The sequence below is a fragment of the Myxocyprinus asiaticus genome, chromosome 35, assembly GCF_019703515.2.
Source record: "Myxocyprinus asiaticus isolate MX2 ecotype Aquarium Trade chromosome 35, UBuf_Myxa_2, whole genome shotgun sequence".
Classification (NCBI taxonomy): Eukaryota; Metazoa; Chordata; class Actinopteri; order Cypriniformes; family Catostomidae; genus Myxocyprinus; species Myxocyprinus asiaticus.
This window is the reverse complement of record NC_059378.1, coordinates 32,318,661-32,336,294: the sequence shown is the minus strand read 5'-3', so window position 1 is coordinate 32,336,294 and position 17,634 is coordinate 32,318,661. Positions and strand designations below refer to the sequence as shown.

Here is a 17,634-nt window from a genome sequence, read left to right as displayed (position 1 = left end):
TGTTTTTGTTTTTTTGTTTTTTACTATATAGATACACATTATTCAATAAAAATTAAAAATTAAAATATATATAAAAAAAGTATATATATATATTATATATATAGAATGTATAGTATTGTACTGTATTGACATTCAGGCTGTCGGTTGATAGTCAGTTGTTAAGAGAGACATAATATAATAATAGTAATAAAATTTATGACAGTCCGGTGTGAGATAAAAGAGTAATAAAGTGCAGGGCTGATGTATTTTGATTGTGGGAGATCAAAAGTTCAAAAGTCTGATTGCTTGGGGGAAGAAGCTATCGTGGAGTCGGCTGGTGCGGGTCCTGATGCTGCGATACCGCCTACCTGATGGTAGCAGTGAGAACAGCCCATGGCTCGGGTGGCTGGAGTCTCTGATGATCCTCCGAGCTTTTTTCACACACCGCCTTGTATATATTTCCTGGAGGGAGGGAAGCTCACCTCCGATGATGTGTTTGGCAGTTCGCACCACCCTTTGCAGTGCTTTGCGGTTGTGGGCGGTGCTATTGCCGTACCAGGCAGAGATACAGCCAGTCAGGATGCTCTCCACAGTGCAGGTGTAGAACCGTGTGAGGATGTGGCGGTTCATTCCAAACTTCCTCAGCCGTCTCAGGAAGAAGAGGCGCTGATGAGCCTTCTTCACAACGACTTCAGTGTGGACGGACCATGTGAGTTCCTCAGTGATGTGGACACCCAGGAACTTGAAGCTGCTGACTCTCTCCACTGGTGCTCCATTGATGGTGATGGGACTGTGTTCTCTGTCTTTTCTTCTGAAGTCCACCACAAGCTCCTTTGTCTTACTGACGTTGAGGGAGAGGTTGTGCTCCTGACACCAGTGTGTCAGAGTGTGCACCTCCTCTCTGTAGGCTGTTTCATCATTGTCAGTGATCAGACCTACCACCGTCGTGTCATCAGCAAACTTAATGATGGCATTGGAGCTATGTGTTGCCACACAGTCATGTGTGTACAAGGAATACAGTAGTGGGCTGAGAGTGTTGAGGATCAGAGATGAGGAGATGTTGCTGCCTATTCTAACCACCTGGCGTCTGCTTGACAGGAAGTCCAGGATCCAGCTGCACAGCGAGCTGTTTAAGCCCAGAGCCCGGAGTTTCTCATCTAGCTTGGAGGGCACTATGGTGTTGAATGCTGAGCTGTAGTCTACATACAACATTCTCACATAAGTGTTCTTTTTTTCCAGGTGGGAGAGAGCAGTGTGTATTGTAGATGCAATGGCATCATCAGTGGAGCAGTTGTTGCGGTAAGCAAACTGCAGCGGGTCAAGATTGAGTGGCAAGACAGAGCAGATGTAATCTCTGATTAGTCTCTCTATGTATTGATTAAGAAAACACTGCATTTTCCGAAGCGGCATTAATGCGCCCTTGAAGTCGCTCGGGTAGGGAATACCGCTTGAAATGTTGAACCCAATGGAATAAGTTAATTATTTCACTAAGGACCCTTTCACGAGACTTTAGTGAAGACTGCATTAACTGTGATGTCATGCTCCCTCGGAGTGCCCACATCATAAGCTCTGTCTTTCCTAGTGAGTAGGGCATAGGGATGGTACATTGTATTGGATCTTACTGAATGGTGTGATGAGACCCCGTACAATAAGCACTGTACATCATAACATGCCTGAGTATTGATCTTAATCCCCCAATGGGGAACACTCATGCATGCAACACGGTGAATAACATGCGAGTGAACCTGACCGAGTTACCCTCATGTGATCATGCTATGGATGCGTAGTTGCCTGCCATTACTATGACAGCGAATGCGCTGTTGACATGAAATATTGCCTTTTGATATCGATACAGATGTGTTATGATGAACAGGAAGCATAGGCAACAGAAGGGCTGGACCCATGGCTAAATCTGAATGCATTTGATGGATATGATGAGAACTTAGCTTATTTCTGATGGAAATCAGCTGCTGCCTGAGCCGATGATTTTGACAGACTTGGCTTGGAGCGCACTCCTTCCACGCCAGGTCGTGCATTCCAATTGAGGATGCGGTGGCTTGATTGAGGGAGATCTCCTAAGTGAGGAGATATGGATGAAGATCCGGGTTTGCTGATTGTTTACTCCTCATGGGTTTGATGCGGGCAGAAGTTTAGATGAAGCCTCCAGAGATGTTCTGTGCACGGGTTCTCCTGTGGCCTGGAGAGTTTGTAACATGTCTATTATGATTCCGAGAGGGCACGATCCCACTGAGAATCAGGAAATTTGCGGACGTGTGATGCGCGAGGAACTGCCGATTCTGGATAAGGTAAGGAGCAGTGAATAAGTCCGTGTCCATAGCTGGATGTTAGCTAGTCGGAGAGTGAATGACTCGACGTCAGACAGTGCTATAGAATGATGTTGCCGAGTTAGCACACTGAAACGGCAATGTGATAGATTGTGAGCAAACTTATAAAGCAATGGCTTACATGTGATTGGCTAGGAGTTACCTAGCTAATAGTGCGATGATGTACAGCTGCTAGTCTTCCTGCTAGAACTACGCTGCGCTTACATTTCTACATTAGATTGACATTGTTTTCTTATGGGGGTTGATATTTTCAAAGATTTAGCAGATCTAAATGTTCTTCCTCTGTTTTCATAAACAATAACCCTACATTGTACACTACCGGTCAAAAGTTTTGAAACACTTACTCATTCTTTATTATAATATATTGCACATTATAGAATAATAGTAAAGTCATCAAAACTATGGAATAACATAAATGGAACTATGGGAATTATGTTGTGACTAAACAAAATCCAAAATAAATCAAAACGGTGTTATATTTTAGCATCTTCAAAGTAGTCACCCTTTGCCTAGAATTTGCAGACATGTACTCTTGACATTTTCTCAACCAACTTCTTGAGGTATCACCCTGGGATGCTTTTTAAACAGTATTGAAGGAGTTCCCATCTATGTTGGGCACTTATTGGCTGCTTTTCTTTATTATTTGGTCCAAGTCATCAATTTCAAATACTTTTTTTTTTTTTATTAAAATTTAGATTTATAATGAAATAAATTAATATGGTAGCACAATTATATTTTTGTCTACAAAACTAATTTAAAACATTTAAGCATGAGAAACATTTCAGTCAAGTGTTTCAAAACTTTTGAGTGGTAGTGTGTTTTTTTTTTCCAAACTAAAGTTAAAGCTAAAGTATGTAATTTCTGCGACACGAGCCACCGAATGGAACTGCAAAAATAAACAATGTTTTCAAAACAATTTTCTGAATACGCCCTTCACCTGCAGTTGTTCAAACAGTCAGGTAGCCCCACCCCCACCTCACGCCATTGGTTGAGTAAAGTTGTTGGGGTGGGTCTACGCGGGTCGCTCACAACAAAAACCAGAATTTTTATAGCGCCACAGAGACACAGGGACAGATTCACTAAGAATTAATTGCGCCTGCTGAAAGCGCTGACTGTGCTCAATTAGTACCCGATTCACTAAAATAATTATGCAGATCAGGCAATGGCACAAACATGCCAACAAAATTGCTGCTGAATGCAATTTTAATGCGCAATATAGCCGAGGATGCCACCTGGATCATCTTTTAAACATGCAGAACGTGCGCTTGACAACACCGCACATCTGGATATATGCCAGGTTATAACGCTCTACAACATCCTTTGATGAGTATTTGATTAATTACTGCTGAAATTATCTGTTGAAAATGTGCACAAACATCTCTTTTAAATAAAATTCATTTTACCGCCTACTTCACTTTGGCAGTAACAGCGCGAAATTGAACAGGGCAAATTGCACAGAGTTTTGTGAATGCAGTCTTTAATGAGCCTAATTTACATAGAAAGGAGGCATGTTTGCGCAGAAAGGAATGACTGATACTTCATTTAAATATTGAAGATACACTGCAATTCAGTGCTGATTGCGCCCGGTAAATGTGATTGTGGGTAGTTGGTGAATAAGACGCAGGTATTTGCTCTGAAATACCATAAGCAACAGTGGCGCAACTGTTTTGTGTATCTGCCCCATAGTGTTTACAGTTTCGAGAAAATTAACCTATTAAAGTTGTCTCTGCATATTAAGCTGGGATAGAAGAAAGTATTTTAACACTGAAGCTTTAATCATAACCTATTTGTTAGTTGAGAGTGTGAGATCATGTTTGTTCTTCAGTCAGATCTTAAGGAATTTATGGCCAGACTTTAAAAAAGGTTAATTAATTACCCATGACTATTTTTAATGTAAATATATGCATATTATTAATAGTGTTTGGTTTTTCATGTTAACATGTTTGTAACAATGAAAGTGTTAGGTGTTAGACCCCCGTTTAGTTTTCATCTGGATAATCTGGCCCCTGCAAAAAAGTTGAAGACCCCTACCGTATAGTATAAACCCACAAATGTATTTAATTATTTTTTAAATAAAATATGTTGTGAAAAAAAAGCAGTCTCTTAGTATTAATAATTTACCCCAAAAATCAAGCTCAATATTAACGAGTAGAGTACTTGACAAAGATGTTAGCAAATCATAACAGTGGGCGTGTCTTAAAGGTGAAGTACACAGAAACTGAGCATTTCAGACAGAAGGTCAGAGATAAATAAATAAATAAAAATTCATGTAATAATACATTTGTGCAAAAAAATTTTTTACGCATGACATGAACCCTTTAATGTGTTGACGATTAATGCAGAAAACGAGGTAAATGTTACAGTAAATTCTAATACAATGGGGTTTTGCAAAAGTGGATTTTGTTAAAAGACTGCATGTTGTTGTTGCTGTTTTTAGTATTTATTGCCATATCAGAATCAAGGGCTATATCAAGGCAAGTACAAATTATTATCAAAAAATCAATAAATACAGCAAAAAAGATTAGTTAAAAATTCTAAAAGTTTTCCAGGTGACCATGTCACCAACAAATCCTTCAAATTATTATCTGAAAAGAAATGTTGCCTACTTACATTAAAAGCAGAACAGTCCAAAGGAATATGTTTCACAGTCAGAGTAATATTACAATGATTTAAAAGACTGCAAACGGGGACCAAAATAACATTCAGTTAACATTAAGTTTGTTTACCTGTGTATACCACAGTTCCCTGTTGAAAGCATAATAGAGTAATGGCGTCTCTTGGCACTTAGGCGCTATTCTTTACATACCCACCATTTAGCGGTAAATGTGATATTGAAAAACTGATGATTAACTGAACCAATTAATTAAAAACAATTGACAGTATTGGGAAAAAACATTAGTAAATCAGATTATTGGTAAATCTCGACATATTATTAAGGATAACTATATTACTGATGTACAGTCCACAGCATTTAATATTTCAGCGAAGTTTGTCAATCTGTCTGAGGCCGTGTACACAGGATGCTTTCTTGTATTCATTCTGCGAGATTTTTAATTGCTTGTTTATGAACGCAAGCGTCAGATGAGTGTCTTGACCATTGCGGCGCGTCTTGCTGTTTTTCAGAGTCTTGTCTCTGCAAATGGACCCCTGCCTTATTTAACATTCTGTTATGCTGTTTTAAACTCAAGAACACATCTCGTGTGAATTGCTCCTCCTGCTTTAAATGAGCTGAGTCCACACTGACTGAGGATTCACAAAAACGTAAAGGTGGTACTTCAAGCTTGATTGAAATTGGCAGCCCTAAAATGAACACAATAAATTGACAACACCTAAAATAAACAAATTAAACTGACAACACCTGAAATTAACGCATTAAGTTGACAGCCCTAAAATTAACACATTAAATTGACAGTACTAAAATGAAAGCATAAAACTGACAGACCTAAAATGAAAGCATAATATTGACAGCCCTAAAATTAACACATTAAATTGATGGCCATAATTTGTTGTTGCCCAGTCAGTTTGGTTTGTTGGGTGTTTGTAAATACCTTAAGTTGTACTGTCTGTTGTGGTTCATTAAGGTTTAGCCCGAGTGGATTCAGTGCAGATTGTGGTTCACACTGAGTGGGTGTTTGCCCCTCCATATTCAGAACACTAGCATAAAGCAGCCACTTTCCATTTATTAACTCATACGGCCACAAGATATTCAGAGATGCTGAGCCAAATGTCTGGAGAGACTGACCAGTGTTTGACACCTGTTACAAAAGACAATACTGTGACCGACAATTTTATTCCTCCTGAGACTTTTAGGAGAGACATATTAGACAAAGCTGATACTTAAATGAAACATATAGTTGAAGTCAGAAGTTAACATACCCTTTGGTTGAAGTATTTAAAACTAATTATTTAACCACTCCACATATTTCATATTAACAAACTATAGTTTTGGCAAGTCGTTTAGGACATCTACTTTGTGCATGACACAAGTAATTTTTCCAACAATTGTTTACAGACAGACTGTTTCACTTTTAATTGACTATATCACAATTCCAGTGGATCAGAAGTTTACATACACTACAGTAAGTTAACTGTCTTTAAGCAGCTTGGAAAGTTCCAGAAAATGATGTCAAGCCTTTAGGCAATTAGCCAATTAGCTTCTGATAGGCTAATTGGCTAAGTGGAGTCAACTGGAGGTGTACCTGTGGATGTATTTTAAGGCCTACCTTCAAACTCAGTGCCTCTTTGACTGACATCATGGGAAAATCAAAAGAAATCAGCCAAGACCTCAGAAAAGAAATTGTGGACCTCCACAAGTCTGGTTCATCCTTGGGAGCAATTTCCAAACCCTGAAGGTACCATGTTCATCTGTACAAACAATAGTACGAAAGTATAAACACCATGGGACCACGTAGCCATCATACCGCTCAGGAAAGAGACGCATTCTGTCTCCTAGAGATGAGCGTACTTTGGTGCGAAAAGTGCAAATCAATCCCAGAACAACAGCAAAGGACCTTGTGAAGATGCTGGAGGAAACAGGTAGAAAAGTCTCTATATCCACAGTAAAACGAGTCCTATATAGACATAACCTGAAAGGCTGCTCAGTAAGGAAGAAGCCACTGCTCCAAAACTGCCATAAAAAAGCCAGACAACATTTTGCAAGTGCACATGGGGACAAAGATCTTACTTTTTGGAGAAATGTCCTCTGGTCTGATGAAACAAAAATTTAACTGTTTGGCCATAATGACCATCGTAATGTTTGGAGGAAAAAGGGTGATGCTTGCAAGCCGAAGAACACCATCCCAACCGTGAAGCATGGGGGTGGCAGCATCATGTTGTGGGGGTGCTTTGCTGCAAAAGGGACTGGTGCACTTCACAAAATACATGGCATCATGAGCAAGGAAAATTATGTGGATATATGTGGAACATCAGCCAGGAAGTTAAAACTCAGTCACAAATGGGTCTTCCAAATGGACAATGACCCCAAGCGTACCTCCAAAGTTGCAAAATGGCTTAAGGACAACAAAGTCAAGGTGTTGGAGTGGCCATCACAAAGCCCTGACCTGACCAACTTATTGTGAGAAGCTTGTGGAAGGCTACCCAAAACGTTTGACCCAAGTTAAACAATTTAAAGGCAATGCTACCAAATACTAACAAAGTGTATGTAAATGTCTGACCCACTGGGAATAAAAGCTGAAATAAATAATTCTCTCTACTATTATTCTGACATTTGACATTATTAAAATAAAGTAGTGATCCTAACTGACCTAAGACAGGGAATGTTTTCTACGATTAAATGTCAGGAATTGTGAAAAACTGAGTTTAAATGTATTTGGCTAAGGCGTATGTAAACTTCTGACTTCAACTGTAGATGAGACCTTCATATAGTCTCTCGAGCCATGATAGGGCAACCTCTGAGCAATAACTTTCCTCTGGATACATTATAAAGAACTTACGATGAATTCATAGTCCACTGCACTGCCCAAATCCTGAAGTGATGTCATCACGCTCTCTCCCTTCACGACTCCACTGAAGAACAGCTGATGGGGGCGAGCAAGCCTATGAAAAAACAAAAAAGAATCATGGGAATTCTGCTAGTTAAACATTATTCCATGACATTTAGTTCAGTGGTTCTTAACTGTTTTTACTTACAGACTTTTTGGACATCAAATGGTGACTGTCAAACAAATGTGGACAGATGTCATGGACAGATAAATTTGCACCAAAATATCGTAGAGTTTGATTTGACACATAGCCTTTGATTTCCAAAACAAAAGATATGGGAAGCATTTTCTTCTCCCTTTTGAAAGCTGCTTATATATTTTGCTATCCTAGCTATGCACAATTATATGGTTAGTTGCATTTTATCATTTGCATGCATCATAGTTTTTTCCCCTGCTGTCTGTGAGCCTATTAGAAAAGAACAGCGACACATTTTTGTGGTAGTGACTCACCAGTTGAGAACCACTGATTTAGAGGATTTGATTTGTGAGATCTTTGGAAAAAAAAACAAAAAAACAAAACAAAACAAAACAAAAAACTCATGAATCTATTCACAGATGCATGCAAGATATTCACATGATGTGATATCAGAAATTTAGAGAAAACCAGCCGTTATTTCAGAAAGCATGAAAAATACTTTTGTAGAACTCTATAGAAAGAGAATTAATCAAATACACACCCGCTGAGCACCAGGGGAAGCTCTATCACCACTCGTGCATATGCGATTATAGGGACCAGACCAGGCTGCTCGCTTATCCTGTGTGTTATTTACACAGACATATCACATAAGTACGTCTGATATAAATATTTCATGTTTTGTTATTTTGGCAACACAGTGAATCTCACAAAAACTGTCAAGAACATCCTTGGGTAATATTTCACACCTAAATCAACGAGAAAAAAAAAAAAAGAAATTATATTTTTCCTTATAGAAAATGGAACCTATTTCTTAAAGCAAAATATAATTTTTGACTTTCTTCCTTTGGATTTTCAGGGGAATTATAACCCCCAGATTCATCAAACAACTTAAAAAAATGTTGCTCACAAAAGCACATACAGTATTTTGAAATGGTACAAAACAGAATTTAAAATGAACTTACGTAGACATCATTAACTGAACAGACAGTGATGTGGTTTCTATAGTGATCGCAGACGTGCTCAGAATGAGATAAAATTTTACCTGATGTATAGAGAGAAATCTTAATCTCCAAAAAACAAAATTGTAGATGTACGTCAATTGTATGTGATTTGAATTTATCAGAATTGTATATGTGATGTATGTTAGGCTGTTACTGTACCGTAGCATCTCTCTTGAGTGGATTACCCAGTTCACACAGAGCCTGCGAGCCATTCTGATTGACCTCACACAAAACCTACACAACAATCAAACACATTATGTACTACATATTTTCACAATCAACTAGTGGTTTAATTAGTCTTAAAGTAATTGTTTACAAAAAAAAAAGAAAAAAAAAGGAAAATTATGTCATCTCCTCTGGGCTCGAGACAGATTTTTAAATGTTTGACTATTTTTAATTTGACATGCCATCTTAAAATGCAACCGTACACTTGTAGCGGGATGCTAAAAAACAGCATGAGATGCAATACAACAGCCAAAGATGTCCATCTTGTGTATGGCTGTAGCAGCTGTGCTGTAAAGGAGGTGAATTTAAAACCTTTTCAGAGAGGGTTTGACCGTCGATCTGTCTAAAAGCTAAAGCAAAGCAGCTGTCAGCATGCTTATTAAAACACCACTGCTGAAAATATCAAAACTGTAAATATTTACAGTGCCATTCAAAAGTTCACACTGAAAATCTGGCATTCAAATCTAATTTAATTTAATCTTGGAAATAAAGAGAAAGTTGAAAAACAAAATAAAAAAGACTTGTGACAATTTATAAAAATGGGTTCATTTATCTGAGCAGTACGAGACACTGTGACTTTTCCTCCATTTGCCATTTGAACAATGTAGAAACAGACATAAATTACAAGGTGAGACACTAAAACTTCCTCAGTGCAAAACATATACACCCACTCATACACAAACACACACACAAAAATGATCTGGTGAGACTATAACACAGAGCTTTTTTTTTTACATTTGTAATCAGTTACAATGCTAAACACACACAGTCAGAAATGAAGGGGTGATACAATAACACACTCACAATGCAGAACACACACACACACACACACACACACACACACACACACAGAGATAACCAGGGCATCAATAAGTGAAGCTCTAAAGCCATCTTTTGGTGATTCTGATCTCTGATTCTTCTGTTTTATACTGTAATTGAATTTTCAGACTTTTGAAGTTCATTTCTGTTTCTTGATGTTCATTTTCTTGACATTATTATGCATTTACTTCGTGTTATTACATTTTTATGTTTGAAATAAATTATTGGTGGAAAACTGCTTTTTCTGTGTCTTCTCTTTGTAAAACCATGGTCAGGTTTGATTGCAAGCATGCAGTGACATTAACTGCAAAAAATGACTTTTCAAATCAATTTTAAAATGATAAACTTTGACAAATAATAGTTTCATTATGTGTGTGTGTGTATATATATATATATATACATACATACATACATACATACATACATACACACAGGGTTGGGGAGTAACGGAATACATATAACGGGATTATGTATTTAAAATACAAAATATAAGTAACTGTATTCCACTACAGTTACAATTTAAATCATTGTTAATTAGAATACAGTTACATTCAAAAAGTATTTTGATTACTGAAGAGATTACTTTGCATTTTATTGTCATTTGTTTCATTTAATATTTAGTCCTTTCAGATGGAAAACATTTATACATATAAATGATGCGATGCAAAGTGCATTTGAACAGCGGTGAAACACTTTCTTATGATGTGCTACATTCATATGAGCAGACAGAAGTACGTTTTAAGTAAGTTTGGAGAAGAAGAAACAGAAATAAACCTTGTGTAAATTGTCAGCTTTATACTAAGCTAAAATGCTATTTCTAGCCATTTTACATGCACGTTACAAGGCATGATCATATTTTTTTTATGAAGAAAATTCACATTAGATCATAATTTCTTTTTTTCTAATAAGACCTTTGATATAAGGGCAACAATCATATTCTTGATAATAATTTTTGTATTGTTTTCCTGTAAAAATATCTAAAAATCCTTAAAACAAGATCAATTTGATTTATCTTGTTTTAGAAACAACACTGCATAAGATATTTAGGTTTTTCAGAGAATGTATTTTTAACATGTGTATTTTGTCTTACTGTACTGACAGAGTTTTTATAGTCAAAACAAGTGAAAAAATATACTAGTGCTGAAGAAGTAATCCAAAGTATTTAGAATTCGTTACTGACCTTGAGTAATCTAACGGAATACGTTACAAATTACATTTTACAGCATGTATTCTGTAATCTGTAGTGGAATACATTTCAAAAGTAACCCTCCCAACCCTGTGTGTGTGTATATATATATATATATATATATATAGTATCATCGTATTGTGCTCCTTGAAACAACCACACCATCTTTTTCCAGAGCAGCTTTTATTTCTCCTGAGGTTACCTGTGGGTTTTTCTTTGTATCCCGAACAATTCTTCTGGCAGTTGTGGCTGAAATCTTTCTTAGTCAACCTGACCTAGGTTTGGTATCAAGAGATCCCCGAATTTTCCACTTCTTAATAAGTGATTGAACAGTACTGACTGGCATTTTCAAGGCTTTGGATATCTTTTTATACCCTTTTCCATCTTTATAAAGTTCCATTACCTTGTTATGCAGGTCTTTTGACAGTTATTTTCTGCTCCCCATGGCTCAGTATCTAGCCTGCTCAGTGAATCCACGTGAGAGGTAACAAACTCATTGATTATTTATACACAGACACTAATTGCAATTTAAAAAGCCACAGGTGTGGGAAATTAAACTTTAATTGCCATGTAAACCTGTGTGTGTCACCTTGTGTGTCTGTAACAAGGCCAAACATTCAAGGGTATGTAGACTTTTGATCAGGGCCATTTGGGTGATTTCTTTTATCATTATGATTTAAAAAGGAGCCAAACAACTATGTGATAATAAATGGCTTCATATGGTCACTATCCTTAAATAAAAGACATAGTCACATTCTCAAAATCACTGCCAAAATTTCACAATTTCTGCCAGGGTTTGCAAACCTTTGAGCACAACTGTATATATATATATATATATATATATATATATATATATACCCAGTTGAAATCAGAGGTTTACATATACCTTAACCAAATACATTTAATCTCAGTTTTGCACAGTTCCTGAAATTTAATCATAAAAAACATTCCCTGTCTTAGGTCAGTTAGGATCACAACTTTATTTTAAGAATGTGAAATGTCCAAATAATAGTAGAGAGAATGATTAATTTCAGCTTTTATTTCTTTCATCACATTCCCAGTGGGTCAGAAGTTTACATACACTTTGTTAGTATTTGGTAGCATTGCCTTTAAGTTGTTTAACTTGGGTCAAGCATTTTGGATAGCCTTCCACAATCTTCTCACAATAAGTTGCTGGAATTTTGGCCCATTCCTCCAGACAAAACTGGTTAAACTGAGTCAGGTTTGTAGGCCTCCTTGCTCGCACACTTTTTTCAGTTCTGCCCACAAATTTTCTATCAGATTGAAGTCAGGGCTTTGTGATGGCCACTCCAATACCTTGACTTTGTTGTCCTTAAGCCATTTTGCCATGATTTTGGAGGTATGCTTGGGGTTATTGTCCATTTGGAAGACCCATTTGCGACCAAAGCTTTAACTTCCTGACTGGTGTCTTGAGATGTTGCTTCTATATATCCACATAATTTTCCTTCCTCATGATGCCATCTATTTTGTGAAGTGCACCAGTCCCTCCTGTAGCAAAGCACCCCCACAACATGATGCCATCACCCCCATGCTTCACGGTTGGGATGGTGTTCTTTGGCTTGCAAGCATCACCCTTTTTCCTCCAAACATAACAATGGCCATTATGGCCAAACAGTTAAATTTTTGTTTCAACAGACCAGAGGACACATCTCAAAAAAGTAAGATCTTTGTCCCCATGTGCACTTACAAACTGTAGTCTGGCTTTTTTATGGCAGTTTTGGAGCAGTGGCATCTTCCTTGCTGAGCAGCCTTTCAGGTTATGTAGATTTAGGACTCATTTTACTGTGGATATAGATACTTGTCTACCTGTTTCATCCAGCATCTTCGCAAGGTCCTTTGCTGTTGTTCTGGGATTGATTTGCAATTTTCACACCAAACTACATTCATCTCTAGGAGACAGAATGTGTCTCCTTCCTGAGCAGTATGATGGCTGCATGGTCCCATGGTGTTTATCCTTGTGTACTATTGTTTGTACAGATGAACATGGTACCTTCAGGCATTTGGAAATTGCTACCAAGGATGAAACAGACTTGTGGAGGTCCACAATTTTTTTTCTGAGGTCTTGGCTGATTTTTTTAGATTTTCCCATGATGTCAAGCAAAAAGGCTGTCACATATGTTGAAATTCTAGTTTAGTTCCCTGTTCCTGTTTCCTGTTAGTTTTGTAGTCCTTTGTAGTTTCTTTTCATGATTGGTTTTCCCCTGACTGTTTCCCCAGGTGTTCCTCATTCCCTTGTGTATTTAAGACCTTGTTTTCCCCTGGTTTCTTGGTCAGTCTTCATCTGTATTACACTGTGCTTTGTTCCCTGTGTTTTTTTTTCATTATGTTCTGAGTTACCTGTTTTACCTTTATTTTATTAAAAAGGCTGCATTCCTCTCATTCCTCTCCTGTCTCGTCACAGAGGCATTGAGTTTGAAGGTAGGCCTTAAAATATATCGTCATGGTTACTTTCGTAACCTCTGTTCCCTGATGGAGGGAACGAGATGTTGTGTCAATGTAGTGACACTAGGGGTCACTCTTGGGAGCCCGAAACACCTCTGATCTTTTGAAAAAAGGCCAATGAGAATTGGCGAGTGGAATTTGCATGCCACTCCCCCGGACATATGGGTATAAAAGGAGCTGGTATGCAACCACTCACTCAGGTTTTGTGCTGAGGAGCCGAGACAAGGTCCCGGCCATTTCAGCGGGTAGTTCAGCATTGTGGCAAGAGGGACACAATGTCTCGTTCCCTCCATCAGGGAACGGAGGTTATGAAAGTAACCATGACATTCCCTATCTGTCACTCACTCGACATTGTGTCGATGTAGTGACACTAGGGGTCCCTATACAAAACGCCACAACTAGCTGAACTGTGTTGCGTGAAGTGGCGGTGTGTGACGGGCAGACTGCTGTGTGCCTCGTAGCCAGTGCACCAGGCCATCACGTAACCTCCCCCAACGCTCCGTCAAACGGTCCATCAGGAACAAGTCGACTGCCCAATTATAGGGACAGGCTAGCCCAGCCGAGGCCTCTTTCCCTCATTTTTTTCTCCCTAAAAAGAGTGGAATTTGTTAACGGACTGGGATCCGCAAGTGTCCACGTCGGGGGGGGGAGGTGTCACTCCCAAGGGGAAGACACCATGGAGACCACACCCCACCCAGAGAATGGGGGGGGGTACTTCAAGTGGAAATACATCACATGGTCTTACCGAGTCTTGTCGGAAGTAAGTCATGTGGAGAGTCACATGGTAGGTCCTACCCAAAGGTAGAGGAGTTTCTACAAGCATGGCGACCGGAGCAGAGGGCCCTCTGCTCAAGGAAGACGTAGTTTACCAAGAGGGAAATGATTTTACGGAAGATAAACACATGGGGAAGCACCTACCTCAGTACAGGGCCTTACCAGTGCACTTACTGAGCCGGCAGCGAGTTTCTCCGCAAACTCGACTGCCACAGGGCTAAGGAGGAAGTCATCCAGGGATCACAGTCTGTGAACACTACTGGGAGTTAAGAGCGCACGTCTTCCCCTCAAGGGAGGGGAAAGGCGCTATGCGCAAGTGGTACACCCAGCCAGCTGTCCCGGAACTTACCTACTTGTGCCTGCCACTACACGGGACGAAACCGACTTAACCCGGAGATTGTAGAACCTCGCAAAGGTGTTGGGTGTTGCCCAGCCTGCTGCTTTGCAGATGTCTGCCAAAGAGGCGCCACTGACCAGGGCCCAGGAGGCCGCCACACTCCTGGTCGAGTGGGCTCGTAGCCCCGCAGGGGGTGGCACATCCTGAGCTTGATATGCTATAGCGATGGTGTCAATGACCCAGTCTGCGATCCTCTGTTTAGAGACAGCGCTTCCTTTCTGCTGTCCACCAAAGCAGACAAAGAGCTGCTCGGAGCTTCCAAAGCTCTGCGTGTGATCCAAATAGATGCGTAAAGCTTGCACCGGACACAGCAAAGCCAAGGCTGGGTCTGCCTCCTCCTGGGGCAGCACTTGCAGGTTCGCCACCTGATCCCTAAAAGGGGTCGTGGGAACCTTGTGCACATAGCCCGGTCGGGGTCTCAGGATCACGTGAGAGTAACCCGGACCGAACTCCAGGCATGATTCGTTGACAGAGAACGCTTGCAGGTCCTCTACCCTCTTGATGGAAGTGAGTGCAGTCAGGAGGGCAGTCTTGAAAGAGAGTGCCTTAAGCTCAACTGGCTCAAAGGGAGCTCCCCGTAGACCTTGAAGGACTACAGAGAGGTCTCATGGGGGAACGAGGCACGGTCTAGAGGGATTCAACCTCCTAGCGCCTCTCAGGAACCTGATGATCAAGTCGTGCTTCCCCAAGTACTTACCATTTACTGCATCGTGATGAGCTGAAATAGCGGCTACATATACCTTCAAGGTGGAGGGGGAACAGCCGCCCCTCCAACCTCTCCTGCAGGAAGGAAAGCACCGATCCGACTGTGCATCTCTGGGGGTCTTCCCGTTGGGGGCATACAGGCGCCTCGTAGAGGGAGCCCTAGCCTAACACTGTGGGCGGTAGACCACATAAGTGCTCCGCATCGGGGTGGAGCTCGAGATGCCACGTCAAGAGGACTCGAGCCCCGTGGCCGTGACAACGGCCATGCACACCGGACATGTGACCCAGGAATTTAATAATTATAATTATAATTATTTATCACACATTTGCACATATACAGTGAAATTCTTTTTTTCACATATCCCAGCTAAGCAGAGTGCGAGATATCGAGATAGTCAAGATATGGCGCCCCTGGAGCGGATAGGGTCAAGGGCCTTGCTCAAGGGCCCAACAGTGGCATCTTGGTGGTGCTGGGGCTTGAACCCCTGACCTTCTGATCAGTAACCCAGAGCCTTAACCACTGAGCCACCACTGCCCCCATGGAGGAAACATGGAAACTGCTCTTTTGCTGAACCTTTGGGTACCACAGCCTCTGGGACATGCAGCGAAAAAAGAAACAAAAGATTCTCCTCCCGGCCCTCCACCGGGGGACGGAGTGGTCTGTGCACCAGCTTCAGAGAGATGGGTCTCCTTGCCCCTCGGTCACCCGTCTCAGGGGTGCTTCAAAGCCTTCCTCGGGTTCTTGGTGGCCGGCCGTGAGATGGGGGGGCGTCTGCTTCCTGCGATGGGCTGCACGCCGGGGCCAGGCCACGGGGGTGGGCTGCGGTGGAGCCGGAGATGTTGCTGCAGGGAGACGCCCTTGGCGACGAGCAGACGGGGTGTGGGATCTTGAGCCGCGCCAGGGCAGCATGTGCTTTATAACCTCCATCTGCTTCTTCACTGTCGAGAACTGCTGGGAAAAGTCCTCGACGGTATCGCCAGACAGGCCAACCTGGGAGATGGGGGCGTCAAGGAACCGTGCCTTGTCGGCCTCTCGCATCTCTACCAAGTTAAGCCAGAAGTGGCACTCCTGGACCATGAGAGTGGACATTGCCTACCCGAGAGACCGCGCTGTGACCTTCGTCGCCCGGAGAGTGAGGTCGGTCGCCGAGCACAGTTCCTTCATCAATCCCGGGTCAGAACTACCCTCGTGCAGTTCTTTTAGCGCCTTGGCTTGGTGTACTTGCGGGAGAGCCATGGCGTGCAGGGCGGAGGCAGCTTGTCCAGTGGCACCGTAGGCCTTAGCTGTCAAAGATGACGTAAACCTACAGGCCTTGGACGAGAGCTTCGGGCGCCCGCACCAGGTGGCGCAAGCGCCTTTTCCACCTTGGGGATCACCAAATACCCCCTGGCTGCTCCACCATTGAGGGTAGCGAGAGCGAGGGAGCTGAAAGATCGGGACTGGGCAGTAAAAGGTGCCTCCCACGACCTTGTCAGCTCCTCATGCACTTCCGGGAAGAAAAGAAAGGAGCCCAGGAACCAATCATTGAGCCGTAAGGGTTCGGGGAAGAGTGGAGGGTTCCACTCTAGCCCGACACTCGCGGCCACCCGGGAAAGCATGTCCATCATTTCCGCGTCGGCCTGAGACTGGGCAACCGTTCCTGAAGGAGGAAGCCCAGCCGAAGCCTCAACATCAGACCGGACGAGCCCACTCTCCGATGCTGCGCTCGATAACTCATCATCTTCCGGGGCGCCAGACGAGACGAGCCGGCAATCTCGTCCGAGCACGCGATCGGGGCAACCGAGCGTGCTGGGGAATGGGAGGTCTGTGAAGGGATACCCGGTGGAGGTAGTCCCATTGAGGTCCCCAAATCGCCCCCAGTGCTAACCGGAACAGCCTTATACCCGTAGGTAGAAGGACTGAGGCGGGGAGCCGCTGGGGTGGCTTGCTTTCTTACGAATGCAAGCCGCGACCGCAATGTTGCCATGGTCATGTTCTCGCAAAGAGGACATAATCCATCCACGAACGATGTCTCCACGTGGGCAGCGCCCAGACATGTAAGACAGTGATCGTGGCCGTCGGAAGCAGAGAGATAACGAACGCAACCAGGAATAACACACAAA

At 41.7% G+C, this 17,634-nt stretch overlaps 1 protein-coding gene across 3 annotated transcripts in view; it reads right to left on the bottom strand.

The window, feature by feature from the left end:
- itga7 (integrin, alpha 7) overlaps positions 1-17,634 on the bottom strand; it is a 191,252-nt gene that overhangs the window by 44,753 nt on the left and 128,865 nt on the right. For 2 of the 3 annotated variants that reach the window (XM_051672272.1, XM_051672273.1), the window contains exons 16-20: positions 9,122-9,196; positions 8,924-9,003; positions 8,503-8,580; positions 7,778-7,880; positions 5,873-6,079 (exon numbers count right to left, since the gene is read on the bottom strand). In XM_051672272.1, coding sequence (XP_051528232.1) covers positions 5,873-6,079; positions 7,778-7,880; positions 8,503-8,580; positions 8,924-9,003; positions 9,122-9,196 — 543 coding nt within the window. Of the gene's footprint in view, positions 1-4,756; positions 5,625-5,872; positions 6,080-7,777; positions 7,881-8,502; positions 8,581-8,923; positions 9,004-9,121; positions 9,197-17,634 lie in introns of those variants that run through there. The other variant, XM_051672274.1, reaches the window with a different exon arrangement.